At 40.5% G+C, this 21,554-nt stretch overlaps 1 protein-coding gene across 1 annotated transcript in view; it reads right to left on the minus strand.

Annotated features, from left to right (window-relative positions):
• Window positions 1-11,891: 11,891 nt before the first annotated feature.
• The window catches only part of Znf287 (zinc finger protein 287), a 20,574-nt gene continuing 10,911 nt past the window's right edge, over window positions 11,892-21,554 (minus strand). Inside the window, exon 6 of the mRNA XM_008847119.3 lies at window positions 11,892-18,406. Within this exon, the coding sequence (XP_008845341.1) occupies window positions 16,839-18,406 (1,568 nt within the window). The 3' untranslated portion in view covers window positions 11,892-16,838. The remainder of the gene's footprint in view (window positions 18,407-21,554) is intronic.

Here is a 21,554-nt window from a genome sequence, read left to right on the forward strand (position 1 = left end):
ATGGATGAACCCCCAAAACGCTAATTCAAAGAAGCTGGCCACAAAAGGCCACAGACTGTATGACTCCATTTATATGAATGTCCAGGATAGTTAAGCCACAGACAGAAAGCAGACTAGTGGCTGGCAGTGGCTGGCAGGGGCTGAGTGACTAGGTTTCTCATACGATAATGAAAATGTGGAACTAGATGGTGATGAGGGTTCCCAATGGCAAGAATGTACTAAGACCTCAGCGTGGCATCCTTAAAATAATTAGGATGGTGAGTTCATGCCATATGTAAGTACACACACACACACACACACACACACACACACACACACACGCACACACGGGGGGGGATGACAATTATTGCATTTCTTGGTTGTTGCTTTGTTGTTTTTTAGAGATAGGGTCTCATTCTGTTTATCAGATCTAGAACTCACAGTAATCTTCCTGCCTCAGTCTCCCAAGTACTGGGGTTACAGGTATGAGCCACCACACCCAGTTTCTTTTTTCTTTTCTTTCTTTTTCCTCCTTTAAGCCTTTTTAAGTTAGCCTACACAATAATGAGTTTCACTATGAATCACTGCAGGTTTCTTGGTAGGAGTGTCACCTGGAAACTGTTATCAGAAGAAATTACCACAGAATGAAAGTGAGCCATTTTTTTTAATCCCGTTTGAATGATCTTTGAATATTGTTTTGATTACAAAGTATTTCACACATGCTGAAGCCTTCAGAAAATAAAACACCCACAAGCCTGTCACACTGATCAGCAGAGGTTAACATTTGTCATAGATGATTTTGATTTCTCCGCTTAAAAAGTCAAATATTAGGGGCTGGAGAGATGGCTCAGCGGTTAAGAGCACTGACTGCTCTCGCAGAGGACCTGGGTTCGATTCCCAGCACCCACATGGAGGCTACAAACCGTCCTTAACTCCAGTTCCAGGGAAATCTAAGCCCTCTTCTGATCTCCGCGGCATTGCACAACACAGATGCACTCACATACATGCAGGTAATACACTCATACACAAAATAAAAATATTTTTAAAAAGTCAAATATTACAAACACAGGGTCTCTCTCTCTCTCTCTCTCTCTCTCTCTCTCTCTCTCTCTCTCATAGGCACGTACACAGAGACACTTACAAAGGAGGTTCATGGCAACATTACATTGAATAGTAAACAGTTGGGGAAATCTCAACACCCACCAGTAGGAACTGGGTTAAATAAGTTCAGAAGCTGATCTTCCAGGTTGTTAAGTTGGATCTCTTTAAATGGCAATAGGGCTGTTGAGGGAGAGAAGGAGGGGCATGTGGAAACTGCTGTGGGCCTTTTATCTGTCTGCTTTATAATCCCAAGGATGATGTATTAGGATAATAGGGGCTGTTATAAAAAAAGAACTACAAACTGGGTGACTGAAACCAGCACAGATGTTTTCTCCCATGGTCAAGATGCTGGCAGGGCTAGCTCCGCCATAGGCTCTAGGGAGTCTCTTCCAGTGGTTGGGTATTCCTTTATATGTAGGTGCAGCACCCCAACCTCTGGTTCTGTATGCATCCTCATCTCGTGGTGTTTGTGTCTGTGTCCAAATTTCCCTCATTTTGTAAGGTCACAGCCAGTGGATCAGGGTTCACTTGAACCCAGAAAACCTCAATTTACCTATTGCATCACAAAGACCCCATTTACATGGACGATCTCATTCACAGGCACCAAGGATTAGGGCTGCTACACATCTTTGTAGGGGATGTTCTGCCTTCCTGTTGCTGTGATAAACACCAACACCAAAAGCAGCTTAGGCAGGAAAGGGTTTATTTCAGTTTACACCTCCAGGTAACAGTCCATCACTGAGAGAAGTTAGAGCAGGAATTCACTTTGCAAGAGCAAAGGCAGGAACCATGGAGGAATGCTGCTTACTGGCTTGCTCAGCTACCTTTCTTATATAGCATAGGCCCACCTGCAGTGGGATGGCGCTGCCCATAGTGGGCTGGGACCTCCTACATCAATTAGCAATCAAGAAAATGCCTCACAGACATGTCCTCAGGTGGATCTGATGGAGGAAATTCTTTAATTAAGGTTCACTCATTCCAGGTGTGGCAAGTTGACAACCAAGATTAGCCATCTCGGGGGTGTAATCTACCCCATGCCACTCACACTATCAGATGTAGCTCAGTAGTAGAGCATGTGCTTATCATGAATGATGTCCTGGGTTGGTTCCCAGCACCCTAACAAACAAAAAAACCAATGAGAAACAAAGATACTTCCACTAAGGGTTGGTGAGATGTTCTCAGCAAGTAAGGAGTTCCCATGCAAACCTGGTGACCTGAGCTCAATCTCTGGAATCCACATAAATGTGGAAAGAGAGAACTGACTCCACACAGCTGTCCTCTGACGTCCACATGTGCACTGTGGCACACATGCCCCCAAACACAGGTCTTACACAAAATACTATTTAATAAAATTAAAAAATTAAAAAGTAATACTTCTGACAATTAAATGGTAAAAAAAAAAAGTTAGAAATAGAGATAAGAAATAACAGAGCACAGTCAGTGCAAAAGAAGAAATAAAAATTGGGAGGTGGGGGCTGGAGAGATGGCTCAACAGTTAAGAGCACTGACTGCTCTTGCAGAGGACCCAGGTTCAATTCCCAGTGCCCACATGGTGGCCATGAACCGTCCTTAACTCCAGTTCCAGGGGAACCCAAAGCGCTCATCTGACCTCCGCACATGGGTGCACTCACATACATGCAGGCAATACACTCATAAAATAAAAATAATAAATTTTTTAAAAAGTGTTCAACATTTGGGAGGTGATGAAATAAAGAGATGTTGGTCACATGCAAACACTCAGTGACAGAGGATCAGGCTCTGGAGAGCTAATGTCATGTTAATTAATTTGGGATAAGCATTGCACAGTATATATCAAATAATCACAGTTATAAACCTTAAATATATTCAACCTTTGATAATGAAAAAATTTTAAATAAATCAGCTACATTTGGACATGAAACTCCTGCTCTGGAAGGTACTATATTTCCTGAACTGAACTTTTTTATTATCTAGGAAAGCCATTTCCACAAGGTAGATTTTCTCAGATCTTTTTTGTTGTTGGACAGTTACATGCCTGTTTTGCAAACTAGTCTTCTCTTGCTGGAAATTGCAGTTCTTTGCATTAAAAAAGTTGGGAAGGAATGAACTACACAGAATGAGGAGGTGGGGGGAATATATTAAAGGTGACCCAAGTCTTTCTATATATGGGTTGACTGTTACACTGTTACTATATATCATGGTCAGGTGGGAAAAAGTTTGGGACTAGAGCTTGGAAGAGGCCACAGATCAAGAATCTAAGGGGCTAGAGATAGCTCAGTGATTAACAGCACTGACTTCTCTTGCAGAGGACTTGAGTTGGATTTCCAGCACCCATATGGAGGCTGTCTACAACTCCAGTTCTAGGCAATCTGATGCCCCCTTCTGGTCTCTTCTGGAATTGCATGATGCACTTCCATGCATACAGTCAAAACAAAACACATAAAGTAAAAATAAGTAAAAAAAAATAAACTAAAACTGGAACTTGGACTGGTGAGATGGCTCAGCTTAGGGTAAAGGTGCTTGCTACTAAGGCTGATGTCCTGAGTTCCACCCCTGAAACTCATATTCCCTGGAAACCACATGGTAGAGGGAGAGAACCAACTCCTGCCAAGTTATCCTCTGACCTCCTGTGGCACATGTGTGCCCCGCCCCCCATAAACAAACATGCGAGCAAGCAAATAAATGTAATGAATGTTCTTTAAAAAAAGATATCATCCAGGCTGGGCATGGTGGCACATGCCTGTAATCCCAGCACTTGGGAGGCAGAGGCAGGCAGATCTCTGTAAGTTCAAGGCCAGCCTGGTCTACATAGTGAGTTCCAGGCCAGCTGGGGCTACAGGGAGATCTTGTTTCAAAAAGACCAAAAAAATAAGAAAATAAAAAATAAAAAAAGATATCATTCAAACTGGGAATTTTCAGCTGAGAGTTGAAGATTGAAAGGGAGTGACTGAAAAGAAAAAAGGGCAGTGTGGACCAGAGAACCTTCAGAAAAACCTCTGGGAAGGGGACAGGGAAGAGCAGAGGCGAAGATGCCAGTGACAGATGAGGACAGGACTAGGCAGTCTCTAACGTGAACAGAGCTGAGACCATGGTCAGGTCTACTTTCATCTTCAGGATATATTTTCAGGTGGACAAAACTAAGGTGGAGAGATGTGACTTGAGTGCATATAGTATGTGACTTGTTATCCAAGAAAGGACATCAAGGAAATGAATAACTGAATGTGTATCTCCTGTTAACAAATGGGAGAATAAACCATAAGAGTGAAAATGGTTAACTATGGGTGAAGAGGAGAATTGGGTGAGGGTCTAGAAATAGAAGCTGGATTCCTGTGGATTTACTTAGTTTTATGGATTTTACTTTTTGTTTTTTTTTTTTTTTTGAGACAGGGTTTCACTGCACAGCACTGGCAGGCCTGGAACTTGCTATGTAGACCAGACTGACCTCGAAATCATAGAGATCTGCCTACTTTTGCTGGGACTAAAGGCATGGGCTACCACGCCTGGTCGGATTTTACTTTGAGGACATGAAAACTTTTAATTATAAAATAAAAATAAATTACAGAAAAAGCAATCCCCAATTTTGAAATTAGAATAAAACAGATGAACATGTATTAATTTCCTTATGGCTCTTGTAACAAAGCACCACAAACTTGATGATTTACAACACGTTTCTGAGGAGTGGGAAGTGATAAAATTTGAAATAAAGTCAGTGACTCTGGACCCACCTCCAGATGTCAGTCATTGCTCCCCCTAGTGGGAGGGTAAAGTCTACTCTTGGCTCTTCTGGCTGGTGGCTTGCTCCTTGGTGCAGGAGTGTGTCGGTCCTTCCCGCCTTAGCCTCAGGAGTCCTGTTACCCTCTCTCTGACACTTTCCTCTGCTTGCTCTTCCACTGCATTTATGATATCACTTCCCAATCCTCAGATTCCAGGATGGTTTACCTATCTCAAGACTCTCCCCACGTCACTTTTCATTAAAATAACCATTTACAAGGACTGGGGAGCACTGGGTTAACATGTATGAGGCTCTCAATTCAATCCCCAGCACTGCATAAACTGTAATCTCAGCACTTGGATCAAAAAAAAAAAAAAAAAAAAAAAAAAAAAAAAAAAAAAAAAAAAAACCAACCCCCCAACCAACCAACCCCCACATCAATAAGCGCAGGAATTAGGACCTGGACATCGTTACTCCAAGGCTTCTTAAAATTTTCCACTCATGACTTCCCCTTTATTTTTTGAGAAAGAGTCTTACTATATAGCCCTGACTGGCATAGAACTCATTATGTAGACCAAGCTGGCCTTGAACTTACAGAGATCATTTGCTTCTGCCTCTCAAGTGCTAGAATTAAAGCCATGGTCGACCATACTTGGCCTTTGGGACTCCTTTTGTTGCAGAAAAATTTATGTGACCCTATGTGTATAGGTATATAAAACATGCATACAAACCAAACATTTACTGATAATGAAGAAATAAAAATAAAAATTATTTTAAAGCAATTTTTGGAGTACATAAAATTTTACTATTTACTAAAGATGAAAGCTAATTTATCTACTAATGAGGTGGATGTGCTTATTTATTTTTACAGAGAGAATTAAATCTTGCTGAATATTTGATACTGCAGGACACAGATCATCTTCAACATTTTTCAGAGTTGATTGATATTTTGGTTTTATAAAAAGTCAAGTTTGGGGCTGGAGAGATGGCTCAGTGTTAAAGAGCACTGGATGCTCTTGTAGCAGACTGGGGTTCAATTCACAGCACCCATATGACAGTTAACAACTATTCATAATTCCAGTTCCAGGGGAATCTGACACTCTCTTTTGACCTCCACGGGCACTACATGACACAGATGCACTTACATACATGCAGCCAATACATTCATACAAAATAAAAAAAGACTAAGCCATTTTTAAAAGTTCAAGGTTGAGAATTCAGCTTTACGTAAATACAAAGTACAAAATGTCAGATATATATTTAGGGAAATTTTAGAAATTGTTGGGAATTCTGTTCTAATCTTAAGCCAAAATTCATGTAACATTTTACGAGACTCAAGTCAGCAAGTGTGATGGGTAGTGTTACTTGTCAACTTGACACAATCTAGAATCACCTGGGAAAGGAGTCTCAATGAGGGACAGTGTAGATTAGGTGGGCCTGGGAGGGACTGTCTGGATTATGTTATTTGAGGTGGGAAGACCTGTCCACTGAGAGTGGCAGCACTCCCCAGACAGAGGACTCTGAATTGTGTAGGAATGGAGACAGTGCGCCAATATCAGCATGCATACATTAATTCACTGTTCTCTGCTCTTGCCTATGGATGAAATGTGACCAGCTACTTCAAGTTCCTACTGCTCTGCAATGATCACTGTAGCCTGGAATTGTGAGCCAAGTAAACTCTTTCTCTGGGGTTGGAGAGATGCTCAGTAGTAAGAGCACTTGTTGCTTTTTCTGAGGACTGGAATTCAGTTCTCAGTACTCACACTGTTTGGCTTACAACTGCCTGGGACAACAGATCCAGGGGAATCTGATGCCCTCTTCTGGCCTCTGCAGGCATCCACATACTTGTACACACACACACACACACACACACACACACACACACACATACACAAATAATAAAATAAATCTTAAAAAAATAGGCCTTTTCTCCTTATGTTGCCTTTATCAGGGTACATTATCACAGTAAAAGAAACTAAGAAATAAATAGCAATTTTAAAAATCAAATATTTAACACACTACAATTCAAGATATACTCATTTGATACCTACTGAGGAATAATAGTAGGAAAACAGTCTAATTTTTGCTGTAATTAAACTGTATGTTTCTATGAGAGCAGAAAATTTTGTACGTACATGAAAACCCTGAAATTCATAATGTAAAATAGTTCTAAAACTGAGGTCAGAGAATCCCCTGGAACTGGAGTTATGGATGGTTATTAGCCACTATGTGGGGGCTGAGACCTGAACCTGGGTCCTCTGCAAGAGCAGTCAGTGCTCTCAACCACTGAGCTTTCGCTGCAGCCCCATTGAGTATTCTTAAAAAATTGAATTTGTTTTTATTTTACGCATGTGTGTTTTGCCTGCATGTGTATAAATGCATTCATTCCAGGGGTTCTGACACCCTTTTCTGGCCTCTGTGGGTATTGAATGCACATGGTGCAAATACATGTATATGTGGGGGCAAAAAACTTTTACACATAAAATAAACAATTTAAAGAGATGTGATATTTAGTCCCTGTCTTATAAATTTATACTGAAATGATTACAGATGAAATGTTGTTGGTAAGGGCTTCAAAATAATGGGGGCAAGCAGATGTGTCTCTTGTGAAGCGTGGCTGGGCAGAGGTGGGAGTGAAGGTGGGAGAACTTCTGAAGGCAGTCCACAGGCATATCTTTGGGTTCATTTTGAGGTCACTGAGAAAGCTGCTTATCTTCTCATTGGGTGGGGGGAGAGAGGATGGATACCAGTAGGTACTGTAATGGGGATTACTGCGATCAGTTAGACAAAGCTAGTCAACAAGTGGAACAGACCTCCTTAAACTAGCTCACCTGATGTGCTGGCGTTGCTCTGATGGCATGGATTTCTTCTCCCTTTAGCTCCCAATCCACCTTTCAGAGTGAGATCTTAACAAATTCTGAATTCTTTATATGTGTATCATGTTTGAAAGTGTGTGTAGGTGAGGCAGAGGCCAGAGGTTGACATTTGGAGTCCTCTGTGGTTCTCTATGGTTTTCTTTGGGGAGGGTCTCTCAACTGAAGCCATAGCTAGCTGACAGGGTTAATCTGGCTAGTCAGCTTCTGTCTGCGCTCGCCAGGCCCACTGGCACGCACTTCAGTGCTGGACATCCTATCTCTGGTCCTCAGCTTCAGCTGCAATCACCTCCCCCTTCTGGCATCTCCCCAAACTTTTCCTTTTTCTTTTTCTTTCTTTTTTTGAGACAGGGTCTCACTCTGTAACTCTGGCTGGTCTTGAACTCACTGCAATCCTCCTGCTTCAGTGCTGGGTTTATAGGCTTGTACCCATACCTGCCTCTTACTTAATTTTTTAGTCTGCATTACCTGAAATGGTGCATCCCATTCCACCATGCCTTTCCTGGTTCTCAAGGCACAGGTGGGGCTCTGGACAGATATGCTAAGCAGGTGCAGGACTACATTTCCCAGTACCACATTTCCCAGTGACCCAGCAGCTCTTTCAGCCTGAGTCTGGTGTGTGGTTCAGGGAGTGGCAGGAAGTTCTGATGACTTTGGGGAGGTGACCTGGCTGTCACTACCCAGCTTCTGACAGTAGTCATCTACAAGGACCAGTCTGTGTAGCTGGAGGAAGTTGGTATCCATAGGGGTTGGTTAGAGAGAGGGCAAACAACAAGGAATGAAAAAGGGCCTAATTCTGAGAAGTAGCCCTCCTTGCAGACTTGTTTGAAGGATGGAAGGAGTTGAAGGATGCCTGACTTTCGAGGTGTGCCAACCCCATATATCACACAGTGCTAACGTGAATCCATGTTAACTCTTGCAAGACTGGCAAACAAGATGAACTTCCCAATAGGGAAGGCCACTCCTCATCGCTATTGGAAAACCCTTTCAACCCGAATTCCTGGGAGCCACATTCCTTGACTACAGGAGGAACTGCAGGTCCAGAGTTTCTCCTCAGTGTTGTCACCCATTTGCCAATCTCAGACCAGCTGTCACCTGATGAACTTCTGGTATGTGCTCTGTGCCCCTTCCCTTTCACAGCTCTCCTGTTAACTTTAATTTCTTGGCATTTCCTGGCATTCCTCTCCTTCCTCTCCAAGGAGGCCTGTCCTTTTATTACTTTGTTGTCTGGCTTAAGCAATGGACTGAAATTCTCATTGTGTACAGTTAAAGATCTGTAAAGAGCCAGACAGAGAATATTCTGCTCTGTGGTCTCTTTAAGATGTGGATTCTGTTGTGACACAAAAGCAAACATGAGCAATAAGAAATCTGAATTTCACATTCTTGTCCTCCTCTTCCTGTTCATCTTCCTTCCTGCCTCTTTTTTAAAAAAAGTTTTTAAAAATTTTACATGTATGATTGTATTGTTTGCATGTATGTAAGTGCACCCATGTTGTGCAGTGCCCACAGAGGTCAAAAGAAAATGTTGGATCCCCTGGAACTGGAGTTAAAAATGGTTGTTAGCCACTATGTGGATGCTGGAAATCAAATCTGGGTCCTCTGCAAGAGCAGCCAGTGTTCTTAACTGCTGAGTCATCTCTCTAGTCTGTTCTTGTTTTTTGAGACAGGGTCTCACTTTGTTCCCTTGGCTGGCCTGGAACTTGCTGTGCAGACCAAGCTGGCCTTGAACTCACAGAGATCAGTCTACCTGTCTCCCAAGTGCTGGTGTGAAGGCATATGCCACCACACCTAGCTTCACATACTTTTCATGTGTCATGAGTTAATTTTTCCTTCAGCAATTCAAAATGTAAAAATCATTTTTAGCTTACACCCAGCAGTAATTTGCCAACTCCTGAAAGAGAAGCAGACCAGTGTTCAGCCTAGATCTTCTGGCAGTTCAGGAGAGATAATGCCAAAAAGAACAAAATTCACAACCTGTCTTTCTAGACAAGGAGCCAGTAGGATTATCTTCAAGGTCCCCTCTGACTGTCCACTTCAGTATATAATAGCTACAAGGCAGGTCTGAGTGTCAATGGCTTTTTACCCAGCTCTCAGTCCTCCTCCATTCTCAGGAGGAAAGTGGCTAACCCTGCTCTTTGCAGCTAGCTCATAGGCAGGATTGGGCTTTTAAACATTTTCATATTCTCTTTTAAAATTCTTGTTTAATGTGTGTGCTTTGCGTGCATATATGATTGCACCACATGCATGCAATGCCCTCCGAGGTCAGAAGAGGGCAGCAGATCCCCTGGAACTGGAGTTATAGATGGTTGTTAGCGGCCATGTAGGGTCTGGGAACAGAACCCGGGTCCTCTGCAAGAGGTGCTCTTAACTGCTGAGACATCGCTCCAGCTCCCCACTTTCTCCTTTTTAGCTTCTAGTTTTCACAAGATTAATAGTGTTCTTCCCCTCACTACATCATCTTTTAGAAGTTCCCTTTATCTAGCACGCTTCTGGGTACAGGAAGAGATAAAGTACCAATGTCAGTCCTTGGCCATTTTGGGGAAACACTACATAGACCAGGAAGAAATGTTTGTGCGTGTATGTGCAAATGTTTTATAACTATAAAGCCCTCCATATCATGTCATATGCCTGATATCCTATCCTTTTTATTGTAGACAGTGGGAAATTATCATTATATACTACTTGGTGCTCTTGTGGTCACTACACTGCATGCTACATACTTAGGAGTGAATGCATTTTTTTCATCAGTTTGTTCTTATTGTCTCTTTTGTATTTCTTGGTGCTGTTCTTTGAGTGAATCTTCTGTGACTGCTTTTGGCTCCAGGAAGGGTGAGACCATAAGCATCCTTCCTAGCACCCTTGACCACTTCCGTATTAGAGGTACTGGAGTTCCTCTACTGCCTAGGGATTCCTATGATTCTAAGAATATGGTACTCTGAACATTTAAAAAATCATTACTGTATATATGTGGGCATGATATGTGGGTGTGTGTGCTATGGTGAGTGTGTTGGAGGTCAGAGGACAACTTTGTGTTCTCTCCTACCTTTATACGAGTTCTGGGGCTCAAACTCAGGTCATCAGGGTTGTGTGGCAAGCAAAATTACCCACTAAGCCATCTTATTAGCTCCTAGCATTAAAAAAACTTCGTATTGTGTGTGTGTGTGTGTGTGTGTGTGTGTGGTGTGAGTGGGTGTGTATGCCACATCAGACATACAGGGGTTAGAGGATGTGCTGGATAGCTTTAGTGTCAACTTGACACACCTGGGTTGAGGGAGCCTTGATTGGAAAATTGCCTCTATTGGACTGGCCTGTGGCCATGTCTGAGGGCATCTTCTTGATGAGTGATGTGGGAGGGCCCAGCCCACTGTGGGTGGTGCCACCCCTGGGCAGGTGGGCCTGTTTTGCATAAGAAAGCAGGCTGAGCAGGGGCCAGAGGAACAAGCCAGTAAGCAGCATTCCTCCGTGGCTTGTGCTCCAGTTCCTGATTTCAGGTTCCTGCCCTGAGTTCCTACCTTGGGCTCCCTGATGAACTGTGACCTGGGAGTTGTAAGCTAAATGGACCCTTTCCTCCCCAAGTTGGTAGTGGTCAGAGTATTTTGTCACAGCAATGAAGAACAAACTAAGACAGGACAACTTTGTGGAACTGGTTCTCTCTTTTCATCTTTCCACGGTTCTGGGGATTGAAGTCAGGTCACCAGACTTGCAAGGCAAGCACCTTTGCCTGATAAGCCATCTCACTCATTTCCCACCCAGCCTCCAGGTAACATTTTTAGTGAACATCCATTAGGATGAGATAAGTATCTTTTGACTTCTGGATTGAGATCTTATTTTGGTATGGCCCAAGACTGGTTTTCAGGAAAAGACTCTCCTCTGTAGGCACTAAAACGGGCAGCTGCACTGTAAAATCACAGGACTAAGACAATTATTGGTGAAGACATTAGCTTCTGGCTTCTCTGTCAATTACAGTGAATTAAGAAAGACATTTGGGGGTCAAAACAATTCAGTTTTAGATTAAACTACTTAAGGTACTTTTGAATTATTCCAGGTGATCATAAGGTTCTGAAAATTTGGAAAGATCTGAGAGGCGGATCTTAAGGTGAGCTACTCACATTTCAAGATTTGAAGAAACTATATAGGAGAAAAGACGAAAACAGATAAAATATGTTTTAAATGTTCTAATTTCAAAATTACATAATTTATACCAAAATCACATAATTTTGTAAAGTTGTATGTACATACTATTTGTGCTTAGACTTTCCATTTACTATTATTTTACAAGAGCTCAACTAAGTGCTTGGAAGTTATGGGTTCCAATTCCTACTCTGTCACTGTATGACATGTAACCTGATGTGTCAACATCATGAGTTTCTGCTCCCGTTTTATACAGAGTGGAAGACTAGATGGTGTGGAACACATATTTATACACGTCACCAAAGTGCACATGCTTGGTATTTTTAATGGTTATAGTGTTCAAAGGGGCTGATAAATATGGTGAAATACAGAGCCCTGGGGAGAACAATGTAAAGATGCAAATTACATTTACAGGCACGTGAACTGATACATAAACACACACAAAAATGAAACATAAAGCCTTAAAGGTCTAAATATTAAAAGTTTAGTAAAACAAAACCAGAACTATTATTAAGCCCTGTGTGGTGATGCATGCCAATAATTTCAGCATTAGGGATGCTGAGGCAGGAGGATCACAAATTTTAGTCTGAGCTACACAGTGAGACCCTGTCTCAAACAGACAAAACACTACTTATGTTTGCATGCAACAGATCCATAGAAAACTATTTTAAGAAATGTGATGCAGGAGCTTGGGAGATGGCTGTGGGTAGAGTCTGCTGTCTAAGCTTGAGGACCTCAGTTCAGATCCTTGGCATTCATGTAAAATTTAGATGCAGTAGTGTGCATCTATAACCCCAGTACTGGGGGGGGTGTGTGTGTCAGAGACAGATGGATCCCTGGAGCTCACTGGCCAGTCAGTCTTACCAAATTGGAGTTTCAGGTTCAGTGAAGGTAGGGGTCTGATGGTGTAGCTCAGTGGTAGAGCTATTTGCCTACTATGTATGTGAGGCCCTGGGTTTGAACACCAGCACCACAAATTAAAGTGCTGAATTTGTTAGCTGATAAAGTTGTCAAGATGTGATAGCTATGGTACAGTAAGCACTGTACACTTGTTTACTTACCTGCCCTCTACTTAACCCACTGCCAAATTAACTGCCAAAGTCCATTACCTCTGAACAAGTAGCTGGTGACTCTGATGCTAGACCTTCAGAGGTTACATTTGCTCCTTTTGAGAACACACATTTGTTCTCTTCAGTTTACTTTTTTTTTTCCATTTTTTTATTTTTTTGAGATAGGGTCTCATTGTGTAGCCCTGGCTGGTTTGGAACTTGCTATGTAGACCAGGCTGGTTTCAAAATCACAGAGATCCACCTGACTCTGCCTTGCCTTCTGAGTACTGGGATTAAAGGAGTGCACCACCATGCCTGGCTTCAGTTTACTTTGTATGCTCAATAAGACCCAGTGGTTTGTTTCCAAGTTATTCCAGTTAAAAAATTCTATCACTCATTATATAATTAGATATAAACTACATAATTAGATAATAACTCTATGCATAAGAGTGCAGAGAGAATTCCTTCTTCATAAACAAAGTTGAATGGCTGGAAACACTTGGGAATTGCGGCTCCAGTTGGCATGACCATGTGCAGAGCCCAGAACTTGTTGCTATAGCTACCCAGAAAAAGAAGCAGGGAGTTTCTGGAGAAGTGTTTCAATCCATATTTGGGGGCACTGAAAATGTAGGGCGAATCTGAGATATCACGTGTCAGAAAGTGTTTAGGTGCCCAGAGATGAGTGAGGGAATGTCAAAGAGGACGTAGCTGTTACTTGGGTGATTCCTACTAACCAAATTTGAGACAGCTTAAACATCAGAAACAATGACCACAACCAACACACCGAACCACCTGTCATCACTGGAGATAATATAAAAAGCTCCCAAACTGGTAATTAGTGGAAAAGAGCTAAGTGCTTGCTTCTAATGAATTTCTAGTTAATGAAGGAAAGTTCTTCCTTGCAGAAGACCTCCACTCAACATATGTAGAAAGAGCAATAGAAAAATCACTGTTTTGCAGACCTTGATGAAAAACTGATGCAGGCATGGATTATTGGGTAATAATATGACCAGGTGAAAAGCTGTTGATAAACAGGATAGACATTTGTTGCCCAAGTGTCAGTCCATTAATTGCAAAAAGGAAAAACCACATTGGAAAGACTGGGAGGGTGCCACCACAATAGCTACACGTCATGTTAGCAGTGTGCCAACCTAATAAGAATTTGTGGTGCAAGATGAAATGCACTTGTGTGGTGCTATGGCTAAAAATGTCTAATTGAATTCAATTAAACCTTTAGCCTCAACTCCTAATTTACAGACACTTCAGGATACCACATGTAAACCATGTGTAAATAATCAGTTAAATCCTGAATGTGAGGCATTCTCCAAGACAACTGACTGAAAACACAAAGAAAAAAAACGAAAGGGGACTGTTCTCGACAGATGAAACAGATACAAGAAAGTATGTGTGAAAATTGGCTACATCAACAGGAGAAATCTGAAAATGGACTAGGCATTTAGATATTAAAAAGTACTGCTTATTTGCTGCGAGGTACTGTGGTTATGTAAAAGACTTATTTTTATGAGATATATTTAGAAGCAAAATGTCTTTAAGTTACTTTTTAATATGGAAAAATAATGAAAAATATAGGTGGTGGGTACAGTTAATTTTCCAATTTCTAAACTCTTAAATATTTGGAAATATTCCTAATAAAAAGTTGTAGAAAATAAGACTATTTGCTGAAAGACTGTGAATTACTCATGGGCCAGACAATTCTAAAATGGAGGGGAAAACACACAGTGACGTAGGATTCTGTGCTATTATTCTGCCTGTTTTTCATAAGGGCCTCATTTGCCTCTGTGAAGCAGTGGAAGACTTTATAAATGCATCATTTACACAAAACACAGAAAGGCAGGAAATACAAAGCACTGTGCTGTGGCCTGAATCACACTTTCATTCCCATGGAAAAAGGTGCTACGCAAGGCATGAAGCAACATTTAAAAAGCCACACATTAAATACAACTGCTATTTTTAACATAATTGTGGAGCGAGTGTAATTAGAATATTTTTCAACCTGCATTTTGTAAATGATGATACTATGCAGTCAAGGCTAACTAATGCCATGAAGAGAGAGAAAATTCCATTAAGAAAACACTCAAAATAGCCTTAGGATGCTAGCACTCCAGCTTCTCCTTCCACACCTGTTTATAGGATGTTTATATAACAGGTAGTGTCAAATGAGGCCGTAGAGTCAATGCATGCTCAGATATTTATAGTACCAGAATTTGTTTCCTTTCATTTAGTTAAGGAAAATTTCCTTGTATAAAGATGTCCCAAGATTTCTGATTCTTCATTTTAAGCATTTACTACTAAGTAAATAGGATTTGTTAAATATTTGATGCATGCACATAGAAGTTATCTTCGGTTCCATCAATTTTCACTCCATGCCTATGATTCTACCTGATTACTCTAATCTCTATAGTTTGCTCATTAATTCAACCAATATGTATTGATCATGTGCTAAATGCAAGGCACCGGAGAAGCAAATATGAGCAAGACAAACATCTCAGCTTTATATTCTGAGAGTGGAATGCTAGGGATATTGATTAATGATATTTTTCTACCTATTTCTGCCAATCTTCCTTTTATGCTGTTTAAGACCATGAACTCACTTTATTGTTTAATCATTACAGTATCAATGACGGTTTCTGCACCAATGCTTTTCCACTGAAATGTTTTCCTAACACATCAAGAGCCATCTCTATTTACTTCCATGTGTGAAGGATCAGACTTTGTTATTCTCTAAAATAATTTCATTTTTAGTTTCCTACCAATAGGCTAAATTTTCTTTTGTTTTACCACTATTATTTTTAGGTAAAGCAGGTCAAATCATATTTCGGGTCCCACCAGTACTTGCATGCCCTCCTTACTTCTCCCCTTGGTTTTCGCCTGCCCCTTCTGCACTGGACTCAAGCTTCTTTTCTATTACTTGGTCTCACATTATTTTTGTAGCTACTTTCACTGCTCCCTTGATCTAGGTTACAGGGCAGCATTTGACAATCCGTTTAAGGTAGGACTGTGTTTGTTCTGTGGCAAAGTTGTTCAGATCGTTTCCCTACTTTTTCATGACTTTAAAAAGTTTTCTGTTGAGTCAACAGAAAGGATTCAGTCAAGAAGTCTGCATCCTTGAGCACAGGAGGCACTCAATGAATGTATTTCAATGGAAGAAATTGATTTGCTATAGTAAGAACCATGGGGAGACTTGTGGAAAATTTGAGCCAGGTGAAAAAAAATGGGAAGAGTATGCCTACTTGTTTTTCCTTTAGGATGACACTGGTGTCAAAACCAAGTGAAACTAAGGCTGCTTTGGTATAAAGATGAATTGAAGCTTGGGGAGTAATTTTTGCCTGATCAAATCTGTATGTGTCTAGGATTTATATACATCAGTCCTTTATTCTATCAGATTACCTTTCATTAAGCTTTTTTTCCTTGAAGGAAAGTGTAGTCAGGCAGTGGTCACATAGAAATCTTTTAAGATTTTTTCAGGTCTTCTTCCCTTCAAGCCTACTGGCTCCACACGGCAGGTGTAACAGGAAAAGAGGAAGCAGAAAAGGGGAGGGTACCCTTTACCTATTTTAAGGCTTCAAAGCTGAGATGAAGCAAAGGCCCCAAAGCAGCTTTTTCTTCCCTATAATCTCAGGATTAAGCTCTAGTGTGAAATCTACTTGATGGATGCTTTTCCAAGTTTTATTTATAAGGCCTCACCAAAAAGTACTTGAATTTCACTGAGAGTTGATGAGTTACAGGTTTTAAAATATTCTCTCACAGTGTTTCTTTTTGGAACGAATTCAAGTGATAGCAAATAAAAAAGTTAAGCAGCCAATGAAGCTTCCTTTTAAATTTCACATTAAATTCAAGTGGATTATATCCATTTTACTAATTCTGGTACTTCTGATACTGTGGGAGCTAGTATATTGCACATTAGATTTCTTTAAAATGTTTTGACACACAGAGCACACAAAATGAAATTTAAGCAATCAAGCTGCAAAATGTAAATGAAGTCTCCTATGTCCATTAATTACGATGCTTAGCACCTGTATGAACACGCTGATGCTGAATAAGATTTGTACTCTGGGTGAAGGTTTTACCACATATACGGCATGCATAGGGCTTCTCTCCTGTGTGAATCCTCTGGTGTTGAATAAGGCATGTTCTCTGGCTAAAATCTTTGTTACATTCATTACATTTATAGGGTCTCTCTCCAGTGTGAGTTCTCTGATGTTGATTAAGTGATGAGGAATAAATAAAAGCTTTCCCACATTCATTACATTTATAGGGTTTCTCTCCAGTATGAATCCTTTGATGCTGAGTAAGATTTGCCCCTTGTCTATATGCTTTCCCACATATATTGCATTTAAAGGGCTTTTCTCCATTATGAATCCTCTGGTGTTGAGTAAGGTGCACACTCTGGCTGAATGCTTTCCCACATACACTACATTTATATGGTTTCTCTCCAGTATGTGTTCTATGATGCTGAGTAAGGTTTGCACTCTGGCTGAAGGCTTTCCCACATACATTACATATATAGGATTTCTCTCCAGTGTGAGTAGTTTGATGTTGTATAAGCGTTGAGGAATGAGCAAAGGCCTTTCCACATTCATTGCATTTATAGCACTTCTCTCCAGAATGAATTCTCTGATGTCGAATAAGGTAAGTGCTCTGACTAAACACTTTCCAACACTCATTGCATTTATATGGTTTCTTTCCAGTATGAATTTTTTGATGCTGGAGAAGGTGTGTACTCTGACTGAAAGTTTTCCCACATTCATTGCATATATAAGGTTTTTCTCCAGTATGAACTCTCTGATGATTAATCAGTGATGAACTATGGCTGAAAGTTTTGCTGCATTCCAAACATTTATATGGTTTCTCTCCAGTATGTGTTCTTTGATGTATAGTAAGATGTGCACGCTGACTAAAGTCTTTTCCACAGTCATCACACTTATAGGGTTTCTCTCCAGTATGAATTCTCTGGTGTATAGTAAGGTGTGCACGCTGGCTGAAGGCTTTACCACACTGGTGGCATTCATATGGTTTTTCTCCAGTATGCATTCTCTGATGTGCAATGAGGGATGAGATATGCCTAAACTCTTTTCCACACTCTTCACATTCATAAGATTTCTCTTTGGCATGGCTATTTTGGTGTGCCAGGAGTGATGGGTATTTCCTAAACTTTTTTCCACATACATTACATGAATAAGGCTTATCTCCAGGAAGTATTTTCCCATGTACAATACCAGATGAGACATTATTGAAGGTTGGCTTGACTTCATTATACAGAGAAGTTTTATTATCTAACTGAGTATCAAACTGTACAATTAGGTTTGAGTGCTTTTCAAAATCATTTCTATATATATCATATTTATTAAGACATTCTTCTGTAGGATTTTCTTGTGGAAACTCTGACTTCAAAAAGAAATCTCTTTCACTGGTGTGAATTTTCCTGAAGGTATACACTGGCTGCCTCTCTACTTTGTCATCATAGTCATATGATTCTTCCAATTTGATGGTCTGGGTTCCATCCTGTTTGAGTTTAGGAATATCCGTTACTGGAATATATGCTTGGACTTTAGTTTCCCATTCTGAAATTAAAAAAAAAATCAAAAGTATCCCTCTGTTCAAAGAGAGGAAACAAAATAATGTACATGAATAAAATAATACCTAAAGACTATAGCTCTGACAACCTCATTATATGGTCCTTAAAGTTTAGGAAAGGAAAATAAATAGAAAAGGAGGAGGCTAAATTACTGAACAAAGAGAGGCTTCTCACTACTCAACATGGTACAAAGTAAATAAAGTAGATGAGATCAGATGGTGTTAAGAGAAACTTAGGAGCTGAGAGTGGTAGTGCACACCTTTAATCCCAGCACTTGAGAGGCAGAGGCAGGCAGATCTCTGTGAGTTCAAGGCCAGTCTGGTCTACATATCACGTTCCAGGCCAGATGGGGCTACAGGGAGAGAAACTTGGGATGCATGGAGTAATTTACACAGTGTTCTCATAAAGTACATATGCTGACTCATCACTTTCTCTCCCACTTTACCTGCACAATCCTACGTGACAGTCATTAAAAAACTTGTTTTTATTTTTATTTTATGTGTGTGAGTGTACGACCTACATATATGTAAGTGCACCACATATATTCAATGCCTGCAGAGGCCAGAAGACAGAAGACCCACTGACAGTTTTTCTAATTAAGTATATATAGGTGGGATCCAATAATTTTAACATACTTCCAGGTGACAGTGATACTTACACTGCTAGTGTGGAGACTCTAAATTTAAGAAGCATTGTTTAGGGGCTGCAGAGGTGGCTCAGAGGTTAAGAGCACTGGCTGCTCTTACAGAGGATGCAGGTTCAGTTCCTAGCACCCACATGGCAGCTAACAACCATCTGTAACTCCAGTTCCAGGAGATCCAATGCTTTCTTTTGGCTCTGTGAGCACTGCACATCATGGGTACACTAACATACATACAGGCAAACACTCAAATACATAAAATTAAATAATAATTAAATAAAATTTAAAGCTTGGCATGGTGGCATACACCTTTAACCCTGGCACTTGTGAGGCAGAGGCAGACAGATCTCTGTGAGTTCAAGGCCATTGTGGTCTATATATCAAGTTCCAGGCCAGTTGGGCCTATAGGAAAACCTGTTCTCAAAACAACAACAACAACAACAACAACAAAAGAACCATTGTCTACTCCATGAGATTACTTTAAGAATATATGTAGGGGGCTGGAGAGATGGTTCAGTGGTTAAGAGCATGGGCTGCTCTTGCAGAGGACCCAAGTTTGATTCCCAGTGTGGAATTGGACACTCTCTTCTGACCTCTCTGGGCACTGCATGACATGGGTGCACATACATACATGCAGGCAATACACACATACACATAAAAGTAAATATATTAAAAAATAGTAAATAGGACTGGAGAGATGGCTTAGTGGTTAAGAGCACCCACTACTCTTGCAGAGGGACCTGGGTTCAATTCCTAACACCCACATGGCAGCTAACAACCATCTGTAACTCCAGTTCCAGGGGAACTGAACTTCCTTTTCTGATTCTGCAGACATTGTACAACATGGGTGCACTTACACACATACAGGCAATACACTCATACACATAAAAATAAAAATAATTTTAAGCTGGGCGTGGTGGTGCACACCTTTAGTCTCAGCACTCGGGAGGCAGAGGCAGGCGGATCTCTGTGAGTTCAAGGCCAGCCTGGTCTACATAGTAAGTTCCAGGCCATCTAGGGCTACAGGGAGACCCTGTCTCAAAAAGACAAAAAAAAAAAAGTAAATAAAATATTTTTAAAAAAGAGATAAAAGAAAAAAGTTCAAAACACCTCCTCTTGGCATTTAGCTCCTAAATAACCTAGTCTTTTATATTTTTGTATATCCTCTACACCTCATACTTGGAAGTCTGAAGTTATCCATCCACTCCTTCTACACTCTGTAGATGGTGTGCTAACCCCAGACTCATCTCTTCCTGATGCTTACAGCTCAGGTCATTTCCTTCTATTGTCCCTCTCAGAATCTGAAATATAGGGTTAGGGGAATACTACATTGTCTTTGTAAAGGTAAGAATGGTTGAATATCAGCAATCTTAATATAGTCCAACTATATAATGTAGGGCCCATGACAGAACTTGGCCTTATCCAATTATTGCACAGTTTTGTGTGTGTGTGTGTGTGTGTGTGTGTTTTAATATTTTCAACTTAGATGTAAACTCTGGAAATGTCTTATTTTTCTTTTATATTTTCTTCAGAAAATAGCCCAGGACTTTGGATTTGGTAGCCACTCAAGTGAACTGGGAAAATGATAATGACTTGTAATACAAATAATTTGTACACACAAAATACAAACAAAACCCTCTGACCCCAAAACCTGGCTGCAAGGTAGTCAAGCATGAGTTTATTGATACTTGTTACGTTTCCAATACAATGCTTTAAACCACATTTTATGTCAGATCCCTCTGAAACCAGGTCGGGAAGCATGTAACATATGTTTTCATTATATAATATAATATAATTAGAGAAATGGTACTAGATGGTTCAGAAACTAAGTGTAGCTCAAAGTATAATAATTTTGCCAATCTATCAATCCAATAGGTTAGAGTGCGGTCACTGAAAATGATAGTTCTATCCATCAGTAATGGACTGGTTAGAGTAGAATATTACTGGAATATTGGTAACTGGTAAAATCAGGTAGGTACAGGCACATGGACATGAAAAGTCATATGGACATTATTAGGTGAAAGAGAACAGAGGTAAAATAGCATGTAGACAAAGATCCTATCTGTGTAAAGGTATGCTGTTCATATTATGGGCAGACAGACAGAAACACTGATGATCTAAGGGAGAAGATCCTAGTAATAACTGATGGGAGGAACCACATATTTAATTTGCCTTCTTACACTGCATGAAATAACAAACTACTTTAATTACTCTTATTCAATTACAAAAATAATAGTTGACACCAGAATATGTCCAAGAGTAATGTTAAATAAGAAAAGTACTACCATGCCAAGCATGAAGATGAAGTGGAAAAATAATATAGTTTTTGCTAATTTTCAATAAATTACATGCTCAAAATATAAAATAAGCCAGGTGTGGTGGTGCACTTGGGAGGCAGAGGCAGGCAGATCTCTATGAGTTCAAGGCCAGCCTGGTCTACATAGTGAGTTCCAGGACAGCTGGGGCTACAGGGAGATCCTGCTTCAAAAAGACA

The sequence above is a fragment of the Nannospalax galili genome, unplaced genomic scaffold (assembly GCF_000622305.1).
Source record: "Nannospalax galili isolate Female #2095 unplaced genomic scaffold, S.galili_v1.0 scaffold1283, whole genome shotgun sequence".
NCBI lineage: Eukaryota > Metazoa > Chordata > Mammalia > Rodentia > Spalacidae > Nannospalax > Nannospalax galili.